At 35.4% G+C, this 27,975-nt stretch overlaps 1 protein-coding gene across 2 annotated transcripts; it reads right to left on the reverse strand.

Moving 5' to 3' along the window:
• Nucleotides 1-540: 540 nt before the first annotated feature.
• On the reverse strand, nt 541-27,168 carry LOC140336439 (uncharacterized). 2 transcript variants are annotated; one of them, XM_072419531.1, is made up of 10 exons: nt 26,714-27,168; nt 15,922-15,981; nt 13,961-14,092; nt 12,325-12,395; nt 10,384-10,407; nt 9,578-9,676; nt 6,976-7,123; nt 5,930-6,033; nt 5,711-5,812; nt 541-4,317 (listed from the first exon to the last, which is right to left on the reverse strand). In XM_072419531.1, exons 2-10 carry the CDS (start codon nt 15,953-15,955, stop codon nt 4,045-4,047), a joined length of 987 nt encoding a protein of 328 aa, XP_072275632.1. In that variant the 5' UTR covers nt 15,956-15,981; nt 26,714-27,168; the 3' UTR covers nt 541-4,044. The 2 variants fall into 2 exon arrangements, with proteins under 2 accessions (XP_072275632.1, XP_072275643.1); XM_072419542.1 differs by having other exon boundaries at nt 13,979-14,092; nt 26,714-27,154.
• Nucleotides 27,169-27,975: the final 807 nt, after the last annotated feature.

Genomic DNA, 27,975 nt, shown 5'->3' on the forward strand with positions numbered 1-27,975 from the left:
GAGAACTTCAAGTGACACTGTTAAATGCGTTCCATATCCAATTTAATTTACTTAAAACTGACTTCCATTTTTGTGTGGATGTCAATGAGTTTAAATATCATTGGCATGTTAGTTATTCTGGGTCTGCAGGTATAACATTTTTTAACTGGGGTCTGCAATTTCTGCAAAAGTCAGCAATTTTCTAATTCTGATTTTGCATTAGAAAGTGTAAGGTTGCTTATAATTGGCCTAGCAATGGAGAGATTCAGGAAATCCTATACAGAAGTTCCCAGCAGAAGAAGGTGGACAGTAACTCAACCTGCCAGTATCTACCAAAAGTTGTTAATTTTTAAAATATAGTTAAAGCATTTTTAGAGCCCAACATCAATAATCTCCTATATTGCAGCTTATAAGGACCTAGAAATACTGCTTGCTTTTTATTATCACTTGGCCAACCAGAAAATTACACCTAGCTATAGTACATCTTTACTATATTTATAGTCAAACTCTACATAGCGGTTATTTTTGAGCAGGCATACTTTGTATAAAAAACAAATATCCTTTTAATTTCACATTTTTATTGATAAATTCAGCATTTACATCATGTGTTTAACAGTATTTCCATGAGTCTGAGCTTCATATTTGTGAGTTACAAAGGGCTTTACAGTTACTTGTGTTAGGAAGTAATAGTACATACTGTTCTATGTCTGGTTAGTCAATAACTAGTAAGACTACAGCTACATACATTCTATCACCTGCTTTAACATCAGAATCATTATAGAAACATATTTCTATGAAAACATGACACAGACAATCACAATTCACCTTCTATAAAAACAGACTGATTACTGTTAGTTATTGACCTTTGTGTATTCATTTTATTTCAGTCTAAATAGATAGTTGTCAGTTCAGTTTTTTATACCATCCAGATATCATTTCTGTTGCAATGATTACTAATATTACATTTACAGTAGGCATGTGAAATATAGAGGCTGCCATTAATAACCTCCTAAAAATGTAATTTGACTGGCTGCTATTCTAAACCTTAAGCCTCAGTCTGAGCCCCAGACGTAGATTAGGAAAGGCAGAATATTGATAGAATTATTTGCTTGCTTGTTCAGGGACAGCAACTCAAGTACTAACGCAAAAGTGTCTTTATGACAGCAAAGAAAAAAGCATTTTTAGGAGAGGCTGACAATGGCACCCCCACATTTTTCTCACAGCACATTCATATGACTTTTTATTTTTATTTTCACAGTGATAAATAGAAAAATATATTCACTTTAATTAGTTAAATATGCCTAATGAATACCCTTTATTTAAGATTTAATTGTCTAACAATAAAAAGTTAAATAATTGGACTCCCAAATTATCTATAAAAAATTACAATATAATTTACCAAATTTTATGCACATTTAGTAGTTTTTATATATTTTGTAGAACTACTGAAAAGTTCCAGATTGCTTTTCCCAACTCTTTAATGCCAGATTTACACCCATGCATGCAAATTGTAGTGTGTTGACATGTATTGTATATGTATTGAGGGGGCCAGGTGGTATTCCTCCCTAATATGCACCCATGCTGTAAACAATGCCCCAGGCTCTCAATGCATACAACAAATACATTTTAAAAAAACATGTGCAGTGTTTCTGTGCATTGGGGAAAAAAACAAGGGTTGGGTACACAAACTTGTTGAGGGCATTAGGGAATGAATCGATACAGATACCAGAACAAATGTGATAGTAAATTTTCATTGGTGTAAATGACCCTTTAAGGTTATGCCATAACCTATGGCTAAAGGCCATTTTGTATCTACAGACATTTCTTTTACCATTGCTCAGTATGTCAGCTAAGAATTACCAATCAAGGAGACATTAACAAATACGTTTTTTCCTTTGGTGAAACATTACCTCCTTTATTACCTCTTGTGGTCATTATATTTATTATATTTTAAAATATTACAGTAATTTTAATATATACAAAGTGATTGTCATTTTTATATATATATATCTTGTGCAATAATTTAATATACGCTGCTTTGGAAAAAAAAACCTTAGTGAACACTAAATGATCTTCATAAAGTTTATATAAAAAAGATTGGATTTAAAGGACAGTTCACCCAAAATATTTGAAGTTACTGAAATAAATTACCCACTAGATGAATTTATCCTTCAACAAGTATATTGATGACTGGTGTCAGTAGCACAAGGTGAAACTATAGTAAAGAAAATATCTTTGTCATTACTACAGCCTTATGGGGATTAGTAGTACAGAGTTAAAATGATTTACTGCACTTTTGTTGGAGGTAGGGAAAGCACTTTGGTAGTGATATATAGTGTTTAGAATCACATAGGGAAAATGAATTCTAATGGATGGTTTAACCAACATTGGGGGACTGCCTCCTAAAGGACATTTTTAATTACAAATTGTGGTACAAATATCACTCAGCTAAGAACATCATCAGAACCCATAGTTGAAGGTGATAAACATCCTTCTAATTGACTATTTTACAGTGAGTTTTGTACATCTTGTTTTTTTTTGTCTAGATGTTATATTTCTTTGAGTATACAGACATACTGTATGACAAAGTAGTTGCATCCCATGGATATTGTTGTTCAGCATTTTTGAATGGACAGATATTAGAATCTTTTAAACAGTACCTACAGATAAAGGTAATATATTTAAATAAAGCACAAGAAAAAACATCCTTTTCCATAATATTTAAAAAATATCAATCTATGTAATGTATTGTAAAAAAGTAAGTACACCCTAAGACTAATAAGTTGACATTACCCTTTTTAGCAGAAGTGATTTCTTGTAGGCGTTTTGCACAAATGTTTACCAGTCTCTGACACTAACTCTATGATAATGCAATTTAGGATTTTAAATCAAGTTTTTGAATTGATAGTCTCACATTCGTTTTAAACTATTTTGATATGAAGCAGAATTCACAGCTGACTTAATGACTGCAAGCTCTCCAGGTCCTAACACAGTAAAGCAACCCTAAAGCATAAACATTCACTATAATTCTTCAGAGTTAGTATGAGGTTCTAAAAAACTTTGCTTTGTGTCAAACCTGTTTGCTGTGTTCAAACAATTGTGGCCATTTACTGGTGCACAGCACAATGTTCCATAAGACTTGTTACTTGCTTATATGTTCATAGGCAAACTGTACACACGCTCTAATATTACTATTTTAAGTAATGACTTTTTACTGGAACACCTACAATGCAGGTGGAATTGGTGCAATCTTTTTTTTTTATTGAAGATGGATGCACTTTGACACTAACTTTTGCAAGATTTACCTTCAGATTCCACAATTATATTTTTCGTTTTTTTGAGTTCTCCGAGACTTCTTTTTAGCTTCAAATAATCAGCTCTTGGTTTAAATTTGCTTAACTGTACAGCCATGAACACAGAAGTCATTTGAGGTCTACTTCATTATTTTACTTACAGTGGAATGATTTACCTACAGAGGAATCAATGATAGATTAGATCATTTTAAATCCCTTGTTAAACTTATAGACATGCACAACCTTCGCTTTGAAGGCCATAAAGAGTTCTTCTTGGCATCATTACACTACCCACATCAATAGCAAAGAGCAAATACTCTACATACAGGTGTCTCATATTTAAAGAAGAAAGGTTCCACCTTTATGCTCCCTAAGTTATAAATATTGGAACCTAATTCTAATTTTAATTAATTAGTGTTAAATGTAGGGGAAAAAAATTTTTCTTTCGTGTGACAAATCTGCATTTTGGGTAATGTCAATTTTACTTGTTGCTTTTTCTTTGTAGGTTCTGTTTGAATGAGGTTCTAATGTTTGTCTGTTGAAAAATTTTGGATTACTTCAACAATTTCCATGGGTTGTACTGACTTTTGCACATGACTGTATCCTTTTCCAGCTATATATCTTTTTCAGTCCAGTCACATTTTAATGGTAAATAATAGAAGATGTTTGCATTAGTGATTTATAGAAGCTATCAGCCACATTATAGACCTCCCTTTCAGCTTATTAAAAGTTTGTGCTCACAGTGGTCAGCCATAAGACTCCAGGTTCTGATTTATAGACGTGAAGAGGAAAAGTAGTGTGACAGAAAAATAACAAAAAAGGCACAAGTGAACATTCTGAGGAGAGAACTGTTGTGGATGTGAGAGGCCGTATTAAAATGCACCTGTCCATCTAATTTCATGCAGCATCCAGTGCTTGTAGCATTGCAGCATTCTTGGAAACAGTCACCATTGGTAATAGTAGTGCAGGATTTAATGCTGGTGGCACAAGTGTTACTGCAACCTCCCTCATAGGAGACAGCGCCATTCGTCACTTTTTTCTGTAACTGCAAAATAGAAAAACATAAGCATGTTACCATGAAGAAAGATTTTATTGCATAGTTTGGGCTGGCAATATTAGCATCTACCTGTATAAATCATGACAAATACCCATGTTTTCTCAAAATGTACCTGAACTCTGAATGTCTTATAAAAATATATTTAATAACTAATATCTAAATATATTAATATAAAATATAGTTATGTTCTCTTTTGATGTTTAGGTACATATCTTTACTTAGTCTTTGTGAGATATTTTTACTTCCCATTTATAGATTTGATGCTAGTCCGCAGGCAGCAAATGCAGTGATCGAACTTCACAGAGACAAAGTAGAGATAAGAAGCTAAAAATGCTTTATAGGAAAACATGCAAATCAAAAATCATAAACAACAAAAAATAAAATGCTGGTTTAAGTCTCATCACTGCTGATTTTCGACAATCTTTTTCAGTCATCCCCACTTTAACCAATTCCAGCACTGGCTCTACATCATTGTATTGGTGCAGCTTTATAGTGGCAACTGTGAACCATGCCAAAGAAATGCGTGTTTGCATACCAGCTTGTAGTCTCAAGAAAGAGTGTGTGTGACAACACAGAAGCAGAACTGGCAGACAGTTGTCGCCACATATCATTAAGTACCTTAACAAGGTCCGACATTTTCAAATTCACGTACACACCTTTCTATAACCATCACTAATTAGCCACCATTCTATCCCACCCTACCAATTGTATTTTGGTGGTGCACGCCCAGAGCCACGGACCATGTCCACTGTACAGATCGCAGTCTCTGGACACATCATGACATCACTCTGGGGGAAGCGTGACACATGGCTCCCCACGCATACGCAGTCCAGAGTCCGTGAAATTAGTGGTCCATGACAACCAAAAGGTTGGCGACCACTGGTGTAAACTTTTGCCAACTTACAAAGAAATAATAACCTTCATTGCAAGGTCATTAAAGAGTTATTCAATAAAAAATGTTTACAGGTCCACAGGTGGATTCTAATTTGCTATCCATCATGATTTAATGTGCTTTTACAAGAAATATAATCTTTCTTTTTCAGGACTTCAGTTTTTATGCAAAGGTAGACAGCAGACGGAACAGTATCCGACACGTTGCCATAATACTATACATGGATTAGCACCTACAATCCACTTTCTGTTCAAATGAAATCCAAAGTGGGGGAGGATTAAAATATCTGTAAAGATAATATTAGTATAATTTTCCTTCTTTCCCTACAGGTGACAACATGTATGGGCAGGAAGTAAGAAATCTCAGATTAGTATCCTCTGTATAAATAGCACATGTGGAAGTTGTTTATATAGATGTTTTTTTCTAATATTTAGAATGATAGAAGTCATAAATAACACAACCACTCTTTAACTAGCACCTGTGACTTACCTCACAGTGGTTTATCCCAACTTTACATTGTTTCATTGCTGCGGTTGCTTGGTTTTTAAAGCAGTCTGTTCCTGAACAAGAAAATGATCTGCATTTCTTATCCTAAAAGAATACAGAAATGTTATTAAAAAAATAGTGTATATATATTTAGCACAGTAAACTGAACTTGTTCATTGTAACCAGCTCTGTCTTTTGATTCATGTGCTAATTATTGCTTACACTGTATTGAATGGTTGTAGTAGTAGTAGTAGTTGTGGTCGTAGTTGTTGTAGTGGTGGAGATAACTGGAGGTATGTCTGTGGTGTTGTCCATAGTCATGTTACCTGTAATGAAGCATAAGAAAATATATTTAGGATAACAAGATGTGGGGTGCCAGTTTACCAGATGCCAGTGTGTCAGTGGCAGTTTGAGACGCAGGCTGTACGATCAGGGCGCATCATATAAGCTGTCAAATGAGACATGAACCATGCAAGCTGCTACAGGGGACTCCTGAATGAGGACTGGCCAGGGGCCATTGAAGCCCAGCACACAAAGACCTGCATGAAGGAAGGGTAGAAAAAAAAAAAGGGAGGAAATAGAATAGAAAATAGAGGGGGTGGATGGAGTGGTAGGTAGAGAGATGGAAAAATGTCAAAATAGATAAGATAGGGGGTCTATAGAGGGTCAGTGTCCACCACTGCCTTGGGGGTAACTTAAGTTGCAAATGAACACACAATAAAGTGTGAGATGTATATGCTGAAAGAGCAGTGGTGTAAAAACCCTGGTTTAGGATGAGAAGGTTCAGAAGTGCTAGGATAGCCAAAAGGGTCTTTAGATTATGGTAAATGGTCAAGTGGACCTAGTATTGTCCTTTTATATAGATATATGTGAATAAACTTGAAAATCTCACATAGAGCTAAGAAGGCCACTGGTGCAAGGTGGAACCAGATGCTATGGAACAGTTGCCAGATACAATGGCATAATAGAGTGAAGAATCTTGTGTCTTGATTCTTGGAGTTTATTAGATTGATAGATAGATTTTTGAAATGCCACATAATGCTGTAAACTTTATTTTGTCGAAATAGGCTTTTTAAAAATATTTTTGAGTGCTAGTTAATTGTAATTTGGGTGTCCACTACCTAAACCACATCCCAACAAATTCAAAGTAGTGCATTTCTACAACCAGTAATCAGTACTTTCATAGTCAGCAATAGCAGTTTCTGCATTTCATAACACTGTTGACTAATAGGGTTTCTTCTAATGAAGATGTTAATCCATTTTCTTACCACCATGAATAGTGCCCTCTGAATTGAAGCAGCTAGACTGATTGCAGCAGTATAGGGCACAGTCATTTTGCACTGTAGCGTTGCACATGTGATGTATGCAGTGGTCATTGCATTTGCTTTCATAAAACGAGTCATTGTGATGGTACATCTGCAACAACACATTAAAAATCAGGATTATTCACCAAATTTAGAGCAAAGTTTGATAATTACACTGCAATCTATTTATTATTTCATTCATACCAGAGATTTAATTCTGCAAAAAGCTGCAATAAGCTAATAAAAGTACCATGCTAGTATTACAATATCAATTAATTAGTGGACAGTAAATCTGAACGTATCTGTGACTTTGTACATGCAAATTTACACCAGAGACATTGTACTGAATTTAAACTGTAAATGATGTGCCAGAAAAGCCTGTGTGCTGACAGTGAGAGTTAAAAGTAAATTTTTAACCAAGTTAGCCAATTTTCATTAGCGTAACATACAACAGCAGGCAAAAATGAGATATACCCAAAAATAGATATAGGAACATAAATGAAGACAGGACAGAGGGGTCTAAGTAGGCAAGGTTAAAATCCTTAAATCCCTAGGATCCTTATGATTGTAAGTGATCTATTGTGGGGCATAATTATGAATGAATGTGTAAGCAGATATGTATTAAAGGGTGGTTACATATCACCATACATCTAGTATACAAAGTAATCAATACAATGAAGCATATAGCAATAATAGTAATCACAAAATCATTAAAGTATACAAAACGATATGATTTTCATAATGTCATTCTCAAGGTTAATACAGTGTGTGTATATTTTTCCAAGTTCTATAGTAATTTGTTAATAATATCCTAATATGGTTTAGAAAAAAAAGGTTTGACGCTAAATACCTTGTTTAGTCTCCGGAAGTAGTTAGCTTTTAGAGTGAAAATCTATTTAGATTCGCACTGCAGAAGTATTTTGTACACATCTCTCCCCCTGGGACTAGGGGTGATGCATTCTAGTGCCGCAAACTTAATGCAGTTGGTGTTGAATTTATGGGTAGTACCAAAGTGTAAGCTAACTGGTGTTACCATTTCTATTTCTTTGTAACACTTGATTAATAACATAACGTTCATTATAATTATTGTTTGCAGTATATCAAACATTACATGACCCCTGAGGAAGCCCTTAATGGACAAAACGTGTCAGGTATTTTCCGGAATATTTGTCAACCGCAGATCTCCAGGTTAGAGTCTGGATTTCATGACCACTGTTCGATACTTGTGATTAGTTGTTGACTGTCCAGTGACATGGTTTGATGGCTCCACAATAGATCACTTACAATCATAGGGGTCTTAGGGATTTATTTTGTATTTTTGAGAAGCACTGTATCTTTAATACAATAATCTTGCCTATTAAGACCCCCCTGTCCTATACATAATATTATATCTGAGTTTCAATCTTTTTTTCAACCATATCTAAGTCAAGTAGTTTCAATTTAAAGACAATAGTTAACCAATTGACCAAAAAAATGTCTTGCTTGATTTTTTTGATCAACATTCTGTCCAAACATTGATTGTAAATACAACAGTAAATTAGGTATTTTTATTGATTTGTGTTATGTTACCTTTTTTATCTAATTAATCAAAAATATAAAATTGACAATTTATAACTACGTCCTGTCGATCAATAATCTAAACAATTACACAGACACACATAACATTTTAGATGTAGACCCAGCAGTAGGCCATGGTGCTAATAGGAAACATCGGTGCCTCCTAATGACTTTTTAATGAGCAAGATAATGATGAGATAAAACGTAAAGAAACGTAAAACAAGCAAAAAAAATCTATGTATGGCCACATTAACATTTCCCCTTCATGTAACCTCTTTGCTCTTCCTAGCTCACCAGTCCTGCACACCAATTAATGACCGCCACACCTAAATCCTGTTTCTACTCATGCCCCACCTTAGCCTTGTCATTTATCATTAATCTGGATATACATTGGTAATTTGTGCACACTATTACCCCTGCTATGTTCAATAGCAACCTCTGGGCAGTGTTCGCCTACACAGTGGGCAGCAGTCAACTAATGCACACATTACAATATGAAACTTTAGTTGTCTACAATTACTTTAAGCAAAATGAATAACTCCTGAATTAAAAGTCTTGTGTTATTTAATGGGGATATATAAATGTGTCTGCATTTCACATAGGTAAATGTCTACATAAATTTGGCAGAACTTAGAACAGGTGAAGTTAACGTCAAACCCACTACTGGATGAAACTTAAACATGCTTCCTATCGTCCATGTCCTATCTGATGCCACTGGCTGTGCACTGTGCAATGCTCTCACCACACTTGATCTACAAAAAACAACTATTCCTAATGAATATTATTGATACGGCAATAAAATACTGATGAAGAGCAACATTTTTTCATGAAGTTCATTGTTAAATATAAATTCCAATCTTTTAGAAATAACAACCAGTGTATAGCCAGCTTTAGATTTGTGCACGCAGCTCAAGGGACGTATGAATATATTACAATAATGGTATTAGATATTAAAACAGATACAATAAGGCCTAGGGAATTTTAGTCATAACGCTGTTAAGTATCTTACCTCACAGTAACTATCACATTTTCTGTTATCAGAATTTAAAAATGCTGATTCATTTGTGTAACAACTGTTTCCATGGCAGGAAAATAAGTGACAATTGTTCTGTGATAAAATGATATAAAAAGTTAGCAAATGCAAAAAAAAAATACAATATATCAATTGCCTGACCTGCAATAAACTTTTTTGTATTTTTGTAACTTTTTAAAATCAATTGTCAGAGAAGGTTCAGAGAACATGTGCTTGACCATGGCAGCCATGGCCTATTGGTGAGTTGGGCTGAACCAGCCCAGGAATGCAAGGGAACATAACATCAGAATTTCAGGCACCACATATTTATTTTTGTGACTCAGTTACCCATTTTATTTAGATTTCAACTATTTTTATTGTTCTATAACCTACTTATCATTTTTTAGTAAAAAAAAAAAAAAAAACTTTATTAAAGGTGTTTGAAATAGGCTTCTGATACTTCTCTCAAGTTTTTTAGTTTATTATTATCTGTTGATAATAAAAGCCGCCTATGTACAGCTGAAAATTACATATGTGAATAGACCTCAACATACAGCTCTCTGTGTTCTCTTTATGTAACCCACAGGACTCATTATGTAGCCTGTAGTTTTCTTTTTACATATAGATTGCATATAATAAAAATATTAATAAAGTAATGTACCAGCAGTACTTTTGACTGATACATGTAATAATATCTAAACAAATAGCAAATGATGCATTCTAATACAAGTTCTGTATAATGCTTTGTGAACTGACCACTGTGCAACAGCAACTTTCAAGGCTAGTAGGTTTTGTTTACTCACCATTGGTGGAATAGGTGGGGTTTCCTGAAAAAAAATAACATCATATAGGTGGTAGTGAAATAGAAGGAAAGGGAATAAAGTCAACATTTACCAATAACTGATAATTGGGTATGTTTATAAAGCAGTGAATCTGACATTCACCGAAACAATCCCTGGTGGACAATCTTCCAGGTCCATGAGTTTCAATGGCAGGAAGTTATTCTCCACCAGGGAATGTTTCAGTGAATGTTTATAAATAAATCCCATTGTATAAGAATAAAATAATGCATGCAATAAAAAAATTATAAACGCAATTAAAAAAATACAGAAGAGAAGGAAGTATCCCTCTATATTTCCTTTCAGACTAAGGATATTCCAGGGAGTCTGCCTCCCTGTCTGCACTCTTGACCCTTTATTAAAAAGCATATACATACCTAGAGTCATTAGTTTAGTGATGTCATAGGTCTTCTTGAACCCATCCTTCCTTTGGTAATGGCAGATCCTGAATGCTGCACATATTGGAGATATGCAATGACATTCTGCTACGTGACCAGGGTGTGCTTTTGATGCCCTGGGCTCACAGAAAATGTGTGTGGGGGGGATGTCGGGCTTTTTTCATCCTGAAGGTTGCACTGGTTTGGTGAACTTGAGTTTGTGATGGCCACATTTGAACAGGGTGAACATTGCAACGGGGGGTCTTTTTAGTTTTCTAAGAGGCTAGGGACTCACACTTTTTTTTTTCTACCCAAGCTGGACTTGAGCTTAAAAACAATATAGGGTAGGCAACCCTTTTATGTACGGTAAAATTTCCCTTACATAAAAAGGGTCGGCCAGGACAAAGGCGGATGTCTATACGGCACAGTACCCGATCTAAGAAACCTCCAGAGTGAAAAACAGATATGCGGAAGTAATGGTGAGTACATTTTGTCTATTTTTTTTAAATTTACTTTCACTTTGGGAGAAACATACAAGAAACATATGAGAAAAAAGTATTTTCTATCATACATATATATCTGCTAGTAGTTTTTTATATTGTATGTTTAGTTTCACTTTATATTCATTCTAAAATTTTGTTTTTAAGCCCAAGTCCATGGTGGTGCTGTGTTTCTTCTTTCTTGTCTTCTGGCTTCTGCCTACATCACCCAATCTCACACTATGCATGCCTGAAAGAGGGTAATCTTTACCTTACATAAAAGTGTTGTCTACCTTGTCAATGTAAACTGACATTTGTAATTGCTCATCTGCACATTCCCAGCATCTGTAAGGCGTAAGTGCCATGTACTGGATGAATAAACTCCCATGTTCATGTGCGGCCATGTCATACACTTTCATCTTTCTATAATAGAACCATGTAGTCTAGGTCAGGAGTGCTGCTTCTCCATAGATAAAGAGCAATGAATCAGTAAATCAGTCAACCTAGGAAAGGAAGTAGGGTATTGGTAGGAATATAAGGTGAAAATACTAGGAAATTGGCCAGAGAAATTAAACAAAAACAACCACCATATCTATCAACTGATGAGCTGCAATATATTAATTTATGATATGATGTGCACTATTCAAATTATTGAAAAATCACCTGTAAAGTCAAAATGTGTTACTTCTGCTTTAAAGGGAACCTGTAGTAAGAGGCGAAGGCTACCATTTCTAACCTATACTAAATAATAAAAGCCTGGCTTTCATGCTGATAGCTTTAGTACTTTCAGAGTTCAGAAGTTCACAATTCATTCTCGACTACTTGCTCTATGGTTATTCAAGGGTAATGACTCAGAAAGTGGAAATCAGTAGTGGCAGCCCACATATTTTTTTCAGTACAGATTATTTTAGATATAAAATAGACCAAAATAAGCCATTTTGCAGTTTGCAGGGAAAATGTTGAGTTGGAATGGGAATTAGGATTTAGACTACCTTATCTAAAATATGCCACACCAATAAGTAATCAATAAGTGATTTCTAAATACATACATGATCACTGGGTGCTAGTGAGCTGTTGACTGTAGGGACAGGATCTCCGGAATATCCTGCTGATTGATCAGCTGTAAAACAGAAGATAACAAAGTGTCAGGCATATTATGATTCATACTTAATATAATAAAATATTACAGTATTTAGGAATATGTGTAAAATGATCTTGAGGTTTTGGAAGGTTAGTGGTTTGTGAACATGAAATAAAGCATTAGTTTAAATAAAAAGTGGTTTAATAAAAAATAGTTTACATATAGTTGGAACCCCACTGGGCCTACTTAGTTCCCATCATATATTTTCTTGGATACTCCACCAATGTTAACTTCCTGCCTTTCCCAGTCTTTTACTGTCTACCTGGAGTGTCTGATCTGCCCCCCTTTGTATGCTTCAGTTACTCCTGAAAGTGGGAACCCCTCATATTGGTTACTGCAGGTTTACAGACCCAGGAACATAAGCACAGAGTCATCGAGGGATAAATACAATTGTCAGGTGGTTTACATCTCCAGTTTAAAATGCTAAATAAAAAGCTTCAACAGTTTTTTGATTATGGCCTTTGTTTGATTACTGTCAATGTACTAATTCTGTGTGGGTCACATAGGCTGCACAGTACAAAGTAGCAGTACCCTCTATTAGCCAACTATGGGAACATTTTTAAAAGATAACAATTTACCGTATACCCTAGGTCATATCTATGGCATGATCTTGTGTATAACTGGGCCTTTCTCCTCCTGCTTAAAGCTCCAAATAAGTATTGTTGGTGTTCATATCAGATGCCTAAACCATCTCAGATGACTCTAGTCAAAGTTAAATTCCACATCAAATTTCCAACCATGGGGTCATATATTATTGTAAAGACGGTAATTTATACCCTAGCATTTCTCTACAACACATTTGTTTTTGTAAGACCTTCCCTTTCTGCAAAAAAAGGTAAGTGTTCATATTAGATACAAAGCATGGATACAGTTTAGTACAGTAGAAAGTCCTCTAATAGGATGAGAGGTTTTCCATTAAAGGGAAGATTGTAGGTAGAAGTGGTGATTGGCCAGGCAGGATATACAGTGGATAACTTAGAAAAGCAGGGTTACAGGGAAAAAAATACCATTTATCATAAAAATGCTTTGGGAGGTGAGAGATGGAAATGATTTAATAAGTAATGTGCAGTAAACATTGGATTTTGTTTATCAGAAGTAAGATCACCTTATGGGGTTTGCATGATAACTAATGTGATCATTTGACACTCTGTGTTACAGAGCACAGGGAAGTTTTTGGGCTTTACAAAGATGAACATATCTTGGGAAAGCAACAAACAGGAAAAAACAATGAATGTAAGTGGTGCAGGATGTTTAAATGTAGCATACAGAGACATAATGGAACTCAGGGAGTTTCCACTTGCACTTTTCTATAAATTGATCTGCAATTGATAAAATAGAAATACATGAGTTTAAAATAGTCAAAAAATTATCAAGATTTACTTCACACTCTGTTTTCTAAATTCCACATGATTACATCTACAATGTTTACTACGACGACAATAATAGGTAACTGGAAAACAAAGAAGACCAATGACTGCTTGGAATAGGTTGCTATTTTTTAAGGTAGGAAAACAGTCATAGAGGTTATCAGAGGTATCATGTACCATTATAAGTTTCCGTACCAGTAGTTGCATCCATGATTGGTCCTGTTGTGGGCTGCATGGTAGGGTCTGCTATTGTAGTATTAGCATCTTCAGCAAAAACTCCTGAGATCCCAATCCATATAAGAAGGCATCCTAATAAAAAAATACATTAAAATAGCATTCAGAATTTATAAAATAAATAATTTATAATTTATATTTATAATTTATATTTATGGAAATGGTAAGTAGAACTCTAGTTCTAGCTGTCAGACATATAAAACCTTCTCTGCTCTAGTAAAGTTGACCTCCAGCCTAACTTTGTTTTTGCATAGTTGTACTGTTTCCACTTCTGTACTGAAATTGTTTACTCTGATTTCACCCCACACTGCAGACTTCATTAGAATAGAATTACTAGAACATCTTCCTCCCCAGCCTTACTGTTCCTAGCCTGACCCTTTCATTTACTGGATTTCATGTCTTTCAATCTTGGAGGCTAAGCTTTACTTTTGGGCATTACCATAGAGCAGTCTTAAAATAAAAACAGTTCCCGAGTAAGCTACTGTGCCAGGGTCTAACATATGGGCCCTAATTTATTAAAGTTCTCCAAGACTGGAGGGAATACACCTTCATCAGTGAAGCTGGGTTATACAGAACACCTGGAATGGATTTCCTAAAAGTCATTAGCTATTTGTTAGCAAATGTTTTAAATTCTAAACCAGATCCATTCCAGGTTTGCTGAATCACCCAGCTTCACTGGTGAAAGTGTATTCTCTCTAGCCTTGGGGAACTTTAATAAATCAGGGCAGCTGTATCTAATGAAAATTGAAATATTTTCTTTACAAATTTCATGTTATTAAACTCAGGGTATGCAGATTAAATGTGAAAAAGCAGAATAAATGTCATATTTAAAAACAACAAAAGTATGTTTTAGTATATTTTTTTCTTTCTCAACAAAATGCAATATAAACTTCCTTACACTGTACTGCAACAAAAGCTTATAATCAGCATTTCCTAGATATACCCAGATATACCATTTTCTTTACCCAATACACAATACACTACATTTAGCTAACCCAATACACTGTCAATACACAATGCCTTGGGTTAATTTTTACAGTTTGTTTATGAACTATTGCTTTTATACAACATAGAAATAAAACACATTTTAGCTGGAGATACTCTTTAAAAGTGTATGTTGGTTTGTTTAGTTTTGGAAAAGTAAGGTTAGACCCCCTTTCAGGTTTTTATTTATTTTTTTATTATTTATTATTTATTCTGACTGAGGAGTTCTACAGCCTTTATTTGTCCTGTTGACCCCTGTCATTGTCATTGGGGACAACTTTCTAGGTTAAAAATGTATGTCCCCAATCCCTGCTACCTAACCTATCCTAACCCCTTCACCACCACCTAGATGCCTACTTACCTTTCCCCAGGTGAGGAAGAAAAATCAGATAAACATAGAGAGATAATGAGCCTTATAAGAATGTGTACTCTAAACATTGGGGGTATTAGAGTTAACTACTAGGCTACCTTGCTGCCTCAATCCTCATAATTCTTCCACAAGAGGTTTCTAGGATACTATGCAGTTACAAAACTGATGGAACTAAAATTACCATTCCATCCCTCAGGAATAATCGGCAATATTCATAATTCATTCCTTAGGGAGGTTTCAGATGTGTACCTTGATGTATTGTTTGAACACAGCCCGGGGTGTTGGACTATTACTGAAATTGCCAGAGGTCATCTTTTTCCAAAGCTGTGTACACAAAATCGTGATTTCTAAAAATAAAACCTTTACCAATAGAGTTATATAGAGGGTCTTTTTTATAAAGTAGGAACTCTGACTATATATTTTCTAAATACTGTACACCCTATAACGTCTGACAGATGCTAAGATTGCCGCAATAGACATTAGTTTATTTTCCTTCTCCATCTTTGTTAAGCTGCTTGTAGAGACATTTATGTAGAATATTTTTACTTACCTTGAAGGGTAATTTGATGCTTTTTGATTTCCATTTCTTAGTCAGAAAACACAAAATTACCTACAGAAGCAAACAAAATAAATGATGATAGTATTATTACCATAGTCCCTTAAAAGCAATGTTCAGAGAATGTAATCTAATTTTAAAATAAGCTGTCATAGGCCCTGAGGCCATACTTTAACAGTCTGATTACTTACTTAATTATTACAAGCTAGATATGAATACATAATGAATATCATTTATCAAGCAAAATACCAACAAATGGAAACATTAGTGCAACTGAAAAAAATAGATTTTTGCATCAAGCAGACTAAGGAGGGGTCGGGGTGTTTTATTTTGTCCTGGTAATATTTAGGAGCAGGGAGGAATTTATGAACAAAGCTGAACTCTTTTAGTAGGTGCTGACTTGCTGTTTAGCATTGTACTGATTTCTAAGTTAATAAATGTCTTTTAATGTGTATTATAATATTATATTTATGTATTATAAGTAAAAGAATAGGTTTACTTAGATGGATTTTTTCTTTATTATTGCAGGGCTTACTAAGTTTGAGGAACCTGAAGAATGATGATGGGAAAGCCCTGTCAGGGCTTTAAACTCATAAGGATACTTGGAGCATCATAAAAAAGTCTTCTGCGCCATCTGCGTTCTTCGTTACACAAAACAAAATACCAGATTTGTAAATTTACCAATCTGAAAAAGAGTGCTAACACTACTAAGATAAAACCATGACGGTCTATTTTGCCATATCTTATATATATATGAAAGAGTAGACGCTTTTAGCAGTTAACAAAGGCCTAGCAATGCCTTATACAAAATATGTATTTTTTTTTACTGTCAATCACATGGGCATGAATAAGTAATCCGACTAGGACATGACATGTTCGGTTTATCTCCACAGAGATTTACAGCTGTGGAATGCTTCCGCATTTCAGTTGTTTCTTTATTATGATTATATATTGTTCATTGTATTTCAAAATATATTTGTGCTGTGTATTAATATTGCCATGACTATTATGTAATTTCCTTATTGCTGCCAGAAAGTGTAACTTCTATAAGGAAAACAATCTAAAGGGATACGGCTGCTTGGGTTAAGGTTTTGAAATGATCTTATAAGCATCTCAAACTGATGTTCAGCTGATACCAACAACACAGGGCCAAAGCATGCTGACATGCTTTATATGCCAACAGGATCTGTCCTTTTTTGCAGAAATTTTTGTGATCCAGGCAGTCCTGACAGGCAGCACAGCTGGATCTTTAGTCTCCAATGCAGAGGTACCTCGTTGTATTCAAAAACAGTTAAAAAACATCCCTAACCCACTGATCAGACAATAATCAAGAAGTAACGTAACAATTAAGTCATCAATCACTCTCCATTCTAGCCAATATAGTAGCATTTGCTGACAAATCTAATTTTTCTTGTATTTTTTGTTTGTTCTGTACATCATATAAATCAGGACTATGCAACTGATGACCTGAGGAGAATGGAGAATTTTTTTAATGAGACACAACGTCCCAGCTACAGCCTATAAAGCCGACATGCAGGAACTTCAGCAATGGCTACATTTCATTGTTAAGGGCACACTTTCAAGATTGGGTGTGCAACTACTACATGTCCCTGAGCAAAGACCTTTCAAGTCAGGATCAGTAGGCATTATTTTAATGAAAGCTTCAGATTTAAAAACAATGAAAATGATTTTTGGAATTAAATTAATGTTGGAGATTGTATGAGGTTTTAGTGTTGTATGTCTACTTTAAAATACATTTAGTAACTACATAAGTGCATAAATGTTGTGTTTCTTTTTATATCTGTATAAAGTTCAACTATGAACTTGTTATTCTGCCTAGAAATTACTTAAAACAAGTCCATTTTATTAAATATGCAGTTGTTAGTAACTCTGGCGCCCCAGGCTTCTTTGTCCTTTCTATGAAGGTATTTCCGTCAGTTCTCCTGTAGCTGAGGATGGGCTGCAGATAGACACATGTATAGTGGCTTCCTGTTCACGTCCTCATTGTGCACTGCAGGAGATCTCACTACCACACAGAGTGTCCTATATTAAGTGTCTGCCTTCTTTCCTGAAGGTCCCGACAAGGAACAAAATCTCACTGCACACGGATAATGCATTCATTTCATGGAGCAAAGCAAAAAGTGCGGCAATAATGATAATAGTTGAAATTGCATTGATTGAATGGTTGAATTGGTTGAAAGGCTAAATTTGTTGAACTAACAATTGGTTGCTCAGCATTACAGCACGTTATTAAACGCCCTAAGCAGACACTAAAAAGCCTGTTCGTGTGTACCTGATCTATGGGGCATCCCCATTTATATCACCAGGACTATTCAACTGGTGGCCTGAGAGCTATATGTGGCTCATAAAGCCTTTTTTGATAGCAACTAGGTCCCAGCTACAGCCTATGGAGCCAATTACCCTTAATTTGATATTGTTGTTCCTGACATCAATGAAGAATTGTTGACACTTCTACTAACCAATGAATACGTTTTTTTTTGATAATTGGTGCCACTGGCCCTGCCCTGCAAGGTTTTCTGGAAAATGTTTTGGTGTTCAGAGCAGAAGCAGCATGACGAGGGGGATAAAGCTGCAGTGGGCACGTGTAATGAGGGTTGCTGAGATTATATATATATATATATATATATATATATATATATATATAATATGATCACTGCTTGATATTTCTAAAGAAAGGAACGTTTAGAAGAAACTGAATGCAATTGGCATCCTCTTCCTTACTTCTCAATCCTAGCAGAAACAAGAACCCTGCAGAGAGATATTTCATGTCACACACCTAGAGTTCAAATTTTGATTATTATTATTTTAGGGATTTAAAATATACAAAAAAAAAGACTGCAAATGGTTCTTTTCCCATGTACTTGTATATTATAGGCCATATATGTCATGATTTCCTATTGCTAAAACAATACCAGGTCTATTTACTCACTATGGGGACGTGTCCCAAAGGATGCCATCCCTTGTTTTTCCAGAAGCAGCCTCCAATCCTAGTGACATTGCCATGGTGACCACAGGTTGGCAAAGCACACAATAATAATGATACTCCAGGGACATGAAAGGATGCTCAGTTGGAATTGGAAGGCACATCTAACCTTGTTTGTAACCTAAAAACACACGCAGTGTGCTAAGTGTGATGGAGGGCAGAATGTTCTACTTATGGATGCCACATGCTTTATAAATACAGTATTACCTTTCATAAAGTGAACCTTTCACTGAAACTCCCACGTCACATGAATAATCTGGTCATATCACCATAACTAAATCACATTATTGCAGTAAAAAAATTAAAAAAGTTTTTTGTCATGTCTCTTTGGATTCACCCTAACCTAGGCCAGTATTTCAAGGTCCCACAAGTAAGTTGTGGTGTACAAGATCAGCAAAGTATATTTCTACTTCTGCAGTTATATTTTTACTATTAAAATACTATTTATGATAACCATGATGATCATAAGGATAATGATGGTGATTGTCTGCTGTGGGTGTGTTAGGATACTATCTTGATATCATAGCTTGTTCATATTCTTGCATGCAACTTCAGACCATGTGCATACGTGTAAATGAGCATGCTATGTAACCAGCATGCCCATACGTCCAAAGGTCCAATTTCAGAACTGGCACCAAAAAAGGCTGTTTGTTAGCTAATTGTTAGCAAATTTTTTCAATCCTGGACCAGATCTATTTCAGGTTTGCTGGTTCACCCAGCTTCACTGATGAAAGTGTATTCTCTCCAGCCTTGGAGAACTTTAATAAATCAGGGCCAATGTCTCCACATTCCATGGACTTATAGAAAAAAGCTGCAAACGGGAGACTCCTTGTCACTTTAGTATTCAACAAGATATTTGATATGGTTAATATACATCACTGTCAATTAACATACATTACTGTTAAAATCTCCAACAACCAATGTCAATGGTATATAAAGTAAAAAGAAATCTCCTTAACAAGAACATTCTCATCGATAAAAACATACCAGCATTTCTAACCTTATCCAGCACTATTCATAACCAAACAATACAATATTTAAAATTGCCCATAGGAAACATTTTAAAAACTCTTTACTGCTCATCATTTTAGGGGTAATCATTAATATTGGCACTAGAATTTTTTCCTTTTACTCCAGTATAAGTGGCTATACCCAACATGTGTTACACAATTGATGTTAATGTATGCATGTGAATCGTGGCTCCAGGCAGGTTTATGTATGTGTAAGTTGGCAAGGATGGTTAAAGCCAAAATTTGACTTTTGCAAATTCAGAAGTGTCTAATGCAGACAGCATTTGGGTTCATAAAAAAAGGGGAAGGAACAGAGAATGGTTGTTTGACACTTTTTCCCCGGATAAGCCATCCTAGGTCTTTGGTGGCAACCGGAGCAGTGCTTGATTAGGTAGCTAAATGTAAACTCGTTGCTTGGGGCTAACCAATTTCTATCTTCTGGAGTGGAGCTCCGGGTTACTACCGAGAAAGTTAATGATCAATTCAATTTCAGCCTATTTGTAGATGGAGATGGAGCTTTAGGATACCTACAGGCATAGGAGAATGTTTATGGCCATACTGAGAAGTATTCATATATTTGGAGGAAAGAATTATTGACTGGAGTGCCATTTCCTGACCCCAAACTATTGATTTCCACCAAAGACATTCTAGCACCTGTGTGTTTGTATAACTCTTTCTCCCAAATACACTTATTTCACAGCTGGATTTTGCACAGAAAAATGGCTGGTGTCTAATATTTGTAAACAAGTTTGATATGGATTAGAGCTGTTAACACAAATGAATTTCAATGTAGAAAAAGTAAAGCATTTTTTAAATAAAGAAGCAGTATATGTCTTTAATGTTCTTCAGAGACAAACAGTTTAACCTTTAATGGGATTAAATTGTAGCCTTGAGGTGGATTACAGGTTTTTGTGTCTGTACTCTGACAGATAATGTGTACAATGATACAATTTATTAATGTGCTGACAGCTGCTGAAAACACCTGTGATGCTGGATGATTACCCTGCTATCATGTAGCTTGTTACTTATACTGATATTGTTTGAACATTAATGCCTTATTTTTACCTATGTGAATGCTGATGTGAAATGTGAATGCTGATGTTGTAGTTAGTTTATGACTACTTATGGTATAGTACACAATTGCCACGATCTGGTTTCCCAAAAGCAAATATTTAATGTCTATATCTCATTGTGAAGTTTAGGATTCTGTTTAATAGGCATTAAGGATACAGAACAGGGAAGTTATAAATAGCACTGATACCTAACCATTGTTGTAGTAATGTAAGGAAGCCATGCCCTATTCTTAGCACAGTAATCCCATCCTCACACCCATGAACCTGGCATACAAACATCAGGATGATCCTAAATATAATTTGATGTACATTGTTTGCCTTATCCCAGCAAAGATGAACTTTAATTAAACCTGTGGAGATGGAAATTTGTTGATTGGTACTATTGACTTGTTTTTTAATGAATGCCCCAAGGCTGTTAAATTGTTTCCGGCGTTATAGCCATTCTTAGCAGGGGTTTGTTGGAGCTCTAGGGTTTCTCCAGAGGATGCTAGGGGTTACATGAGCTGTAGCTGACTATCCTACCATTTCATGGTGTTCTGGGTCTAACATCTCTCTAACATGATTTTACCAGTCATCATTTACCTGTCTTTAAGGCTTTATTTTGGACAGCCACAGTAGGAGGAACATTCTTTACATTCGTCATTGTAAGGGGCATATTTTCCATGTGTTTATTTTAGTATAGGTTCAGCTAGGGTAACAAGCTTGAAGAAATGGCTAACCTAGAAAGTTGTTGAGGTGGACTGAAGACTGATCGTAGCGATTATGCATTGCAGTGTATTTTTTTTTTTTAAGCAATGGTTCCCAAACTATGGTCAGTCATGTACTGCCAACATAACCTTTACAGTTTCCAGACACTACCTGTACATTTAAAAAGCTGACCATTGCCATTTATCTATGTTGGTTCATGGTTATTACTAATATGTATCTATATTATTACTACTCCTGTAAAATATGCATATACTTTTCTAATATCTCTTATTTATTTAATATTTTTAAACATAAATACATCTCTAATTTTACAGTATTTATGATTTTTTATATTTGGATTATACATGTAGTATATTTTTTTCTCATGGAATAATAAATGATATATGGGCAAGATGCCTTTTCCTTGTGAGAAATACATCATCCCTTCCTTTTATAATAAAAAGTACAGCATCTGCCATTTTGTTTTGCTGTTTGTGACTTTATTAGAGAGGTTTGCTGTTAAATCATGTCCTGGTAGCAGGGGGTCAGGGGAGTGGTTGGAAGTAAGGAAGGGGTAGAACTGCAAGTCTGGTTTTCCTTTTCAGTGTTTTTATTGGGTTACAATCTAAATGCAAAAAAAAAGGTACAAGTGGAATGATTTCAATTGTAGTTGCACTAACACATTTGGATTAACAGGTGAATATAAAAGTTTCAACCCAAACAAATCTACTTAAAGCTAAAAACAAATGTTTAGACTGAAATTTGGTTACCATGAAGGGATGTTATAAAATGTTGTAAACCGATACAAATTCCATCATCATTTTAGAGAAAGCATGATTATCGATTGGTTTCATTTCTTGCTTTGTTTAAGAGCTATATAAACACCAATGAATACTTGAGCCCTGCAAATCTTTTAAAGTTATATATGCAGCAAAGATCACCAGTATTAGTTACAATGGGTAAATCATATTTAGACAGAGAATGGCAAGGTAAAACATTAGATTTGCATGATGTTGATACATACGTTGCAATTAGCTCATCAGACAATGTTCTATTGTTTTCCACTGCACAATTTTCCTCAGGCTGCGTGACCTATTAGCAACTCAAATGTTCATAAATACTTCCACTGGGATCACTAACTTACGTTCATGTAAATTGTACTTGAAGCAAGTGGGACACCACACAAGTGACAACTGTGCACGGCATGAACAAGACTCCCAGGAGGTTTTAGCACCTTGTTACAGTACACTACATGGACATGATTCCTGAACAGATTTACCACAGAAGGCTTAGAGATAAAAAAATTTGCAGGAATTCTATATATATGTACAAAAATACTTAGGAAGATGTATTTATTTTATACATGTCTAAATGTTTACCTCTTTCCTAAGTTCACTGACTGGCCCTAGTATCACAAAAAAAAAAAAAAAAAAAAAGGCATTGCATAAGTCATGTCAGGGATTGCTGGAGGACAGAATAAGACAGTTTGGCCATTTTGCATGTAACCTCATCATTAGGAGTGACAATAAAGATTAATTTATAATTTTCTTTGCTCTTCTTGTTAACTAAAGGTCACTTAAAGCGGACCTTAACTCAAAAAAAAAAAGGCACCAGAAGTTGGAGCTAACTGACAAATGAGACATGCAATGTCTGTTTAGTCAAAAAAGTAAAGCCCTGGCTCCTTGTGGCTCTTTATTTTAACTTCACATTGTACGTCGCATGTGCCATGAAGTGTTGAACTTGGCTATGTGTGTGGTGATGCTGCACACAGCGCCAGCCACCAGAGATGTATCTCCTCATCCTGCTGCTACATCATCAGTGGTCATCCAATAACCAAAGAGGATTACCGTCTTCCTGAAAGTTGGCCATGGGGCCAGGAGTGAAGATGGCGCCTTCCAAGAATCTCACCACCGAGTTAGGTTCCTTTTTAATCAAACACATGTAATAAAGAAATAGGTGGAATTTGATGGGCAGTATCACTCTTTTTTTCCTTATCTTTAATGGTTTAGACATAGTTGCAGACAAAAATGAGTATTTAGCAATTGGACATGAAGGTACAAATTAAGTCCAAGATAGACAGTGTAACCAGGCATCAAATTTATGATTTCTATAAACATATGTCTCTTTTTTTTTTTAAGTAAATGTTTACCTTTTTTGCTGTAGAGTCACTGTATATATTTTAGCAGTTTGCTGTTGCATTAAAGAACATTGTGACTTTAAAACCTGAAGAATAACCTATTTGCAGATCAATGCAGTGGAACACACAGGGTTAATGACTGCTGCAGAATAAAAATGGTTGTGTCATCATTGTCAACTATGTAATTTTAATGCCACAGAGGACCCTTCATTAGGTGATATAGCCAGTTAATTAGGAAGTTCTATACAGTGGTTGTTTTACCACTGTGTCTCCAGGGAGCTTTCTCGGGTCAAAAATATTCTATTTAAACATTTCATAGAACTTTTTTTTTTTTTACTAAATTAAAATGGAAAAAGAATGAAAAAGTCAATAGGTTTTGGGAGTAGGAGATACTACACTTACACTTGCATTTTATATGGATTTGAAAATTAGGCCCTTTTCAAGCTTTCAGCTACAAACGTTGTGCTAAGCGGCTCCCAGGTGCAGCCAAGGGCACTGCAGGTTAAAGCATTTGCGGTTCTTCCTCCAGAGGAAGAAAAGCAACTGCGAAGCCAGAAGCTTCATGTTGTTTCAAGGACTCCATTGCAAAGCAGGCGCAACCGCTCAGCTATAGTTGAGAAGGTGGTACAACACAATACAAAGAGGTGTTGACTGCAAGTCTGAAATGGGCCTAAGATATTACACATAATCCACTTTACATATAAAAATACAAAGATAACATGAAATTACTTATGCAGTTAAAAGTTGCATATTTTTTTACCAGGACTAGAGGTGATCACCCACCAATTTTAAATATTGTCTGAATAAGTGGACCAATGTTGAAATGGTGACATAAAATAATGTTCACACCCTTTTTGAGGACAATAGATACCAGCAAGGCTAAAATACTGGACCAGGTTCCTTTTAGTGCCAGCCACAGCCAAAAGCCAAAAGCGTAGAACCTTACTTAGGGCGGGAGAGAACCTTACTTAGACCAGTTTGCCCAACACTGCTAGCCACACCTCTAAACAATGGGGAGTTGCCCTCCATATTCATGTTGGATAACCTACTACAGTTGCTTTGATTGACATCGTAACTGTCCAAACCAGGGAATGGATTGCTGTCAATGGTTCAGCTGACCCACAGCTTGTCTGATACATTTAGGAACTATTACCCAGAGCAGATATGACAGAAATGAAATATATTCTTGTTTGGATTTTTGAGCAAATAATGTTTTTTTTTTCTTTTCTGTTAATTTAGGGGTAAGCATAATACAAGAAATCACATTTGGAGAGGAATATGATTGTATTGGCTGTCTGAATAAAGTGAAATACAACCCCACTGTTTCTGCTTGTGATATCCTATTGGGATGGGTGTCCTCAAATGTTGGTTGTAAATGCGTAAACCAAGCTACATTTTTTCTTCTGGATTGCTAGTAAAATATTGAATGCACCATAAAGGCCTTGGTTGATTAATAAATTACATTGGGTACCCCAGTGGAGACCACAGGAGCGAACAGTCACACACAATGCGTACAGCATTTCAACTCCATGCACCTCCTGCATTTTTTAAACTAGAGCCACGGAGACGGTGGAACTTCAAGGCAGTCACCCAGTTTGCCAAGAAAAACAGTCCTGGGCCATAGATTGAGGCTAGATAGACCATTTTTTTTTTTGTTTAAAGGCTAGTTGTCTAAATATCAACCTAATCTAAATGATTTGATACTTTGAATCATTGAAGTTACAGAGATCAGAAGGCTTTTATTTGCCCTGAATTCAATTGGTGAATGCTTGTTCCAGAAATACTAAAAACATAGGTGTCCAAGACAATCATTACCCCAAGGAGATCAGCAATTGTACCCCCATAATGTTCATAATACAGATTTATTTTAATAGCTTTCAAATATCAGGCATAGAACTACTATGACTATAGATCCGCAGCCACACCCAGACCAAATCAATATAATCAAAACATTCTCTTGGACTTTACTTTGATCACTGGTCATCAAAGCCCTACCATGTATCAAAATGGGGTGCAGACTCCCCCAATATGCAACACAAGAGACTAGGTGCTACTGTGACATATATATATATATAGATATATATATATATATATATATTAGTTTATTCACATATATTGTATACAGGCAGCTCACAAGTGAACGGTATTATGTCACACCAGAATTGGAGAACTTTGATGACTTGATGTTTACTCGTAATATGCAATCAAATCAAGAATAACTTTTTCCTGCAAAGCACTGGGATTGGCTAGTTGCCTTGCTATAGCCAAATAAATATTTTTTAACTATAACAAATCTTTCCTTTTTTAAGCACAAAATATCACAAGTAAGTCAAAACGTAATAAAAATACAATGAAATAAGCAGGTTTTAATATTTCTGTGACCTCTCAAATAAGCAAATATCCAGCAAGCAAATTAAAAAGAAAAACTCTCTTTTAGTACAATATATGCCCATCAACAGGGAGGAAATTATGTGCCAATTGAAGACTAGAGAAAAAAAAAGTGTTGCTGCGATGATTATATAGTAGATTTGTAATAATTAAACCATTAAGTGTTGATTTTAAGAACATCACTGTTTTCTTGTCCACTTATAAAGAGAAAAAAGTTCTCTTTATAAAGCAGTGAATCTGACATTCACTGAAACACTCCCTGGTGAAGAATCTTCCAGGCCCATGTGTTTCAATGGCAGTAATTGATTCAACAGGGCATGTTTCAGTGAAAGTCAGATTCACTGCTGTGAATCTGACCCCTAAGCAAGCGATTTGTTTCTATACAAAAAAGCATTTGATAAATAAAAACATTCTAAATTATTTACTATTACACTGTTATGTTACTCCCCAGCTAGAAGAACAGGAATGAATACAATGATAAACTCACAGATCAGATGATGTGCCTGGATTAGCAGTTGTGAAGTGTGCAGGTTCAGGAGATCAGGCAATAGGCAGCAACAGGACTGATGTGATCTTGCCTTTCTGCTCTGAGATTTCCTCCCAGCTCCACCCTTTAGGGATGCTGTAGTGCAAGTGCTTTGAGTAAGTACCAGACAAACTACTTTTATAACCATATGGCTGAATATAGTTCACCTTTTTTCTAGATTAAACATAGGCTATTTGTTTCTTTGTTTGCAAGGTGCTGGATCATATATTTTGATCATTTTGATATTATTAATCAGTTTACTGTGCTGGGTTTATTGTTAGATATATCAAATAGAATGCAAAGGTAACTGTAGGTTAACGGGAAAAAAAAGATGCAAATAGGATTGACATAATATAAGTAATCTTACTCATGAACATACTACCCTTGTTAGATTGTAAGCTCTTCTGGTCAGGGGCCTCTCCTACTGTGTCACTGTCTGTACCTGTTTGTCATTTGCAACCCTTATTTAATGTAAACCTCTGCGTAATATGATGGCGCTAAATAAATACTTATTAATGGTAATAAGAACTGACATGTTACTTTTTTTGTTTACATGAACTTCGGAATGACATTTATATTCTATTTTCCTCATCTCTACTAATAAGACAGTCTGTCCAGAATTTACTTCCACCTTTGGGTTATTAGAACAGGATCCCTGAAATGAGGAGAACTGACAAATAACTTTGTTTTTGCTTTACATGAACTTATACAAATACATCTATATTTTATTTTTCCTTATCATTGCTAATAAGATGCAAGTCTGCCTTGTATGCTCATGATTTCAGGAAACTCTATTGTTTTTAGAATTATGGGAAAACGTCTCTGTACAATTTCCCTAAGATCTGCTAGTCATCATCCTGTGCTGTGATAATTGTGACAATACAATAGATTAGGGCATAACCTAATAGCAATGTGACATCACTAGGGTGTATCATAACATCTTTTGTGGGTGTTTTAACAGCAAAGGTCTAAAATGGAAATAGATTTACAATAGGACAGGGACATAATGAACAAGCTAACCTTCTTCTGCCAGGTTAGACAGTGCAGTATTTAAGCTAGGCCCACAGAGAGGGGTTGGAAAAGGTGCAATCCGGACACCTTTACTGGCAGGTTATTGGGGGAAACCATAGGTATCAGACAATATTTTTTTTTATCCTAAGTGTTATTCCTCCCTACAAGCCTTGGCAAATAGAAATTTGATATACTTATATCAGTTAGTTGTT

Source organism: Pyxicephalus adspersus, chromosome 1 (genome assembly GCF_032062135.1).
Source record: "Pyxicephalus adspersus chromosome 1, UCB_Pads_2.0, whole genome shotgun sequence".
NCBI classification, from domain to species: Eukaryota; Metazoa; Chordata; class Amphibia; order Anura; family Pyxicephalidae; genus Pyxicephalus; species Pyxicephalus adspersus.

What these genes read in the sequence shown, in the direction of transcription:
- LOC140336439 (XM_072419531.1), bottom strand. Translation starts at nt 15,955, where the DNA reads ATGGAAATCAAAAAGCATCAAATTACCCTTCAAG. An exon ending in CACTAGCACCCAGTGATCAT is followed by an intron (nt 10,408 to 12,324) that starts GTATGTATTTAG and finishes ATTTTTTTTCAG; the next exon opens with GAAACCCCACCTATTCCACC. An exon ending in CTACAACCATTCAATACAGT is followed by an intron (nt 5,813 to 5,929) that starts GTAAGCAATAAT and finishes GTATTCTTTTAG; the next exon opens with GATAAGAAATGCAGATCATT.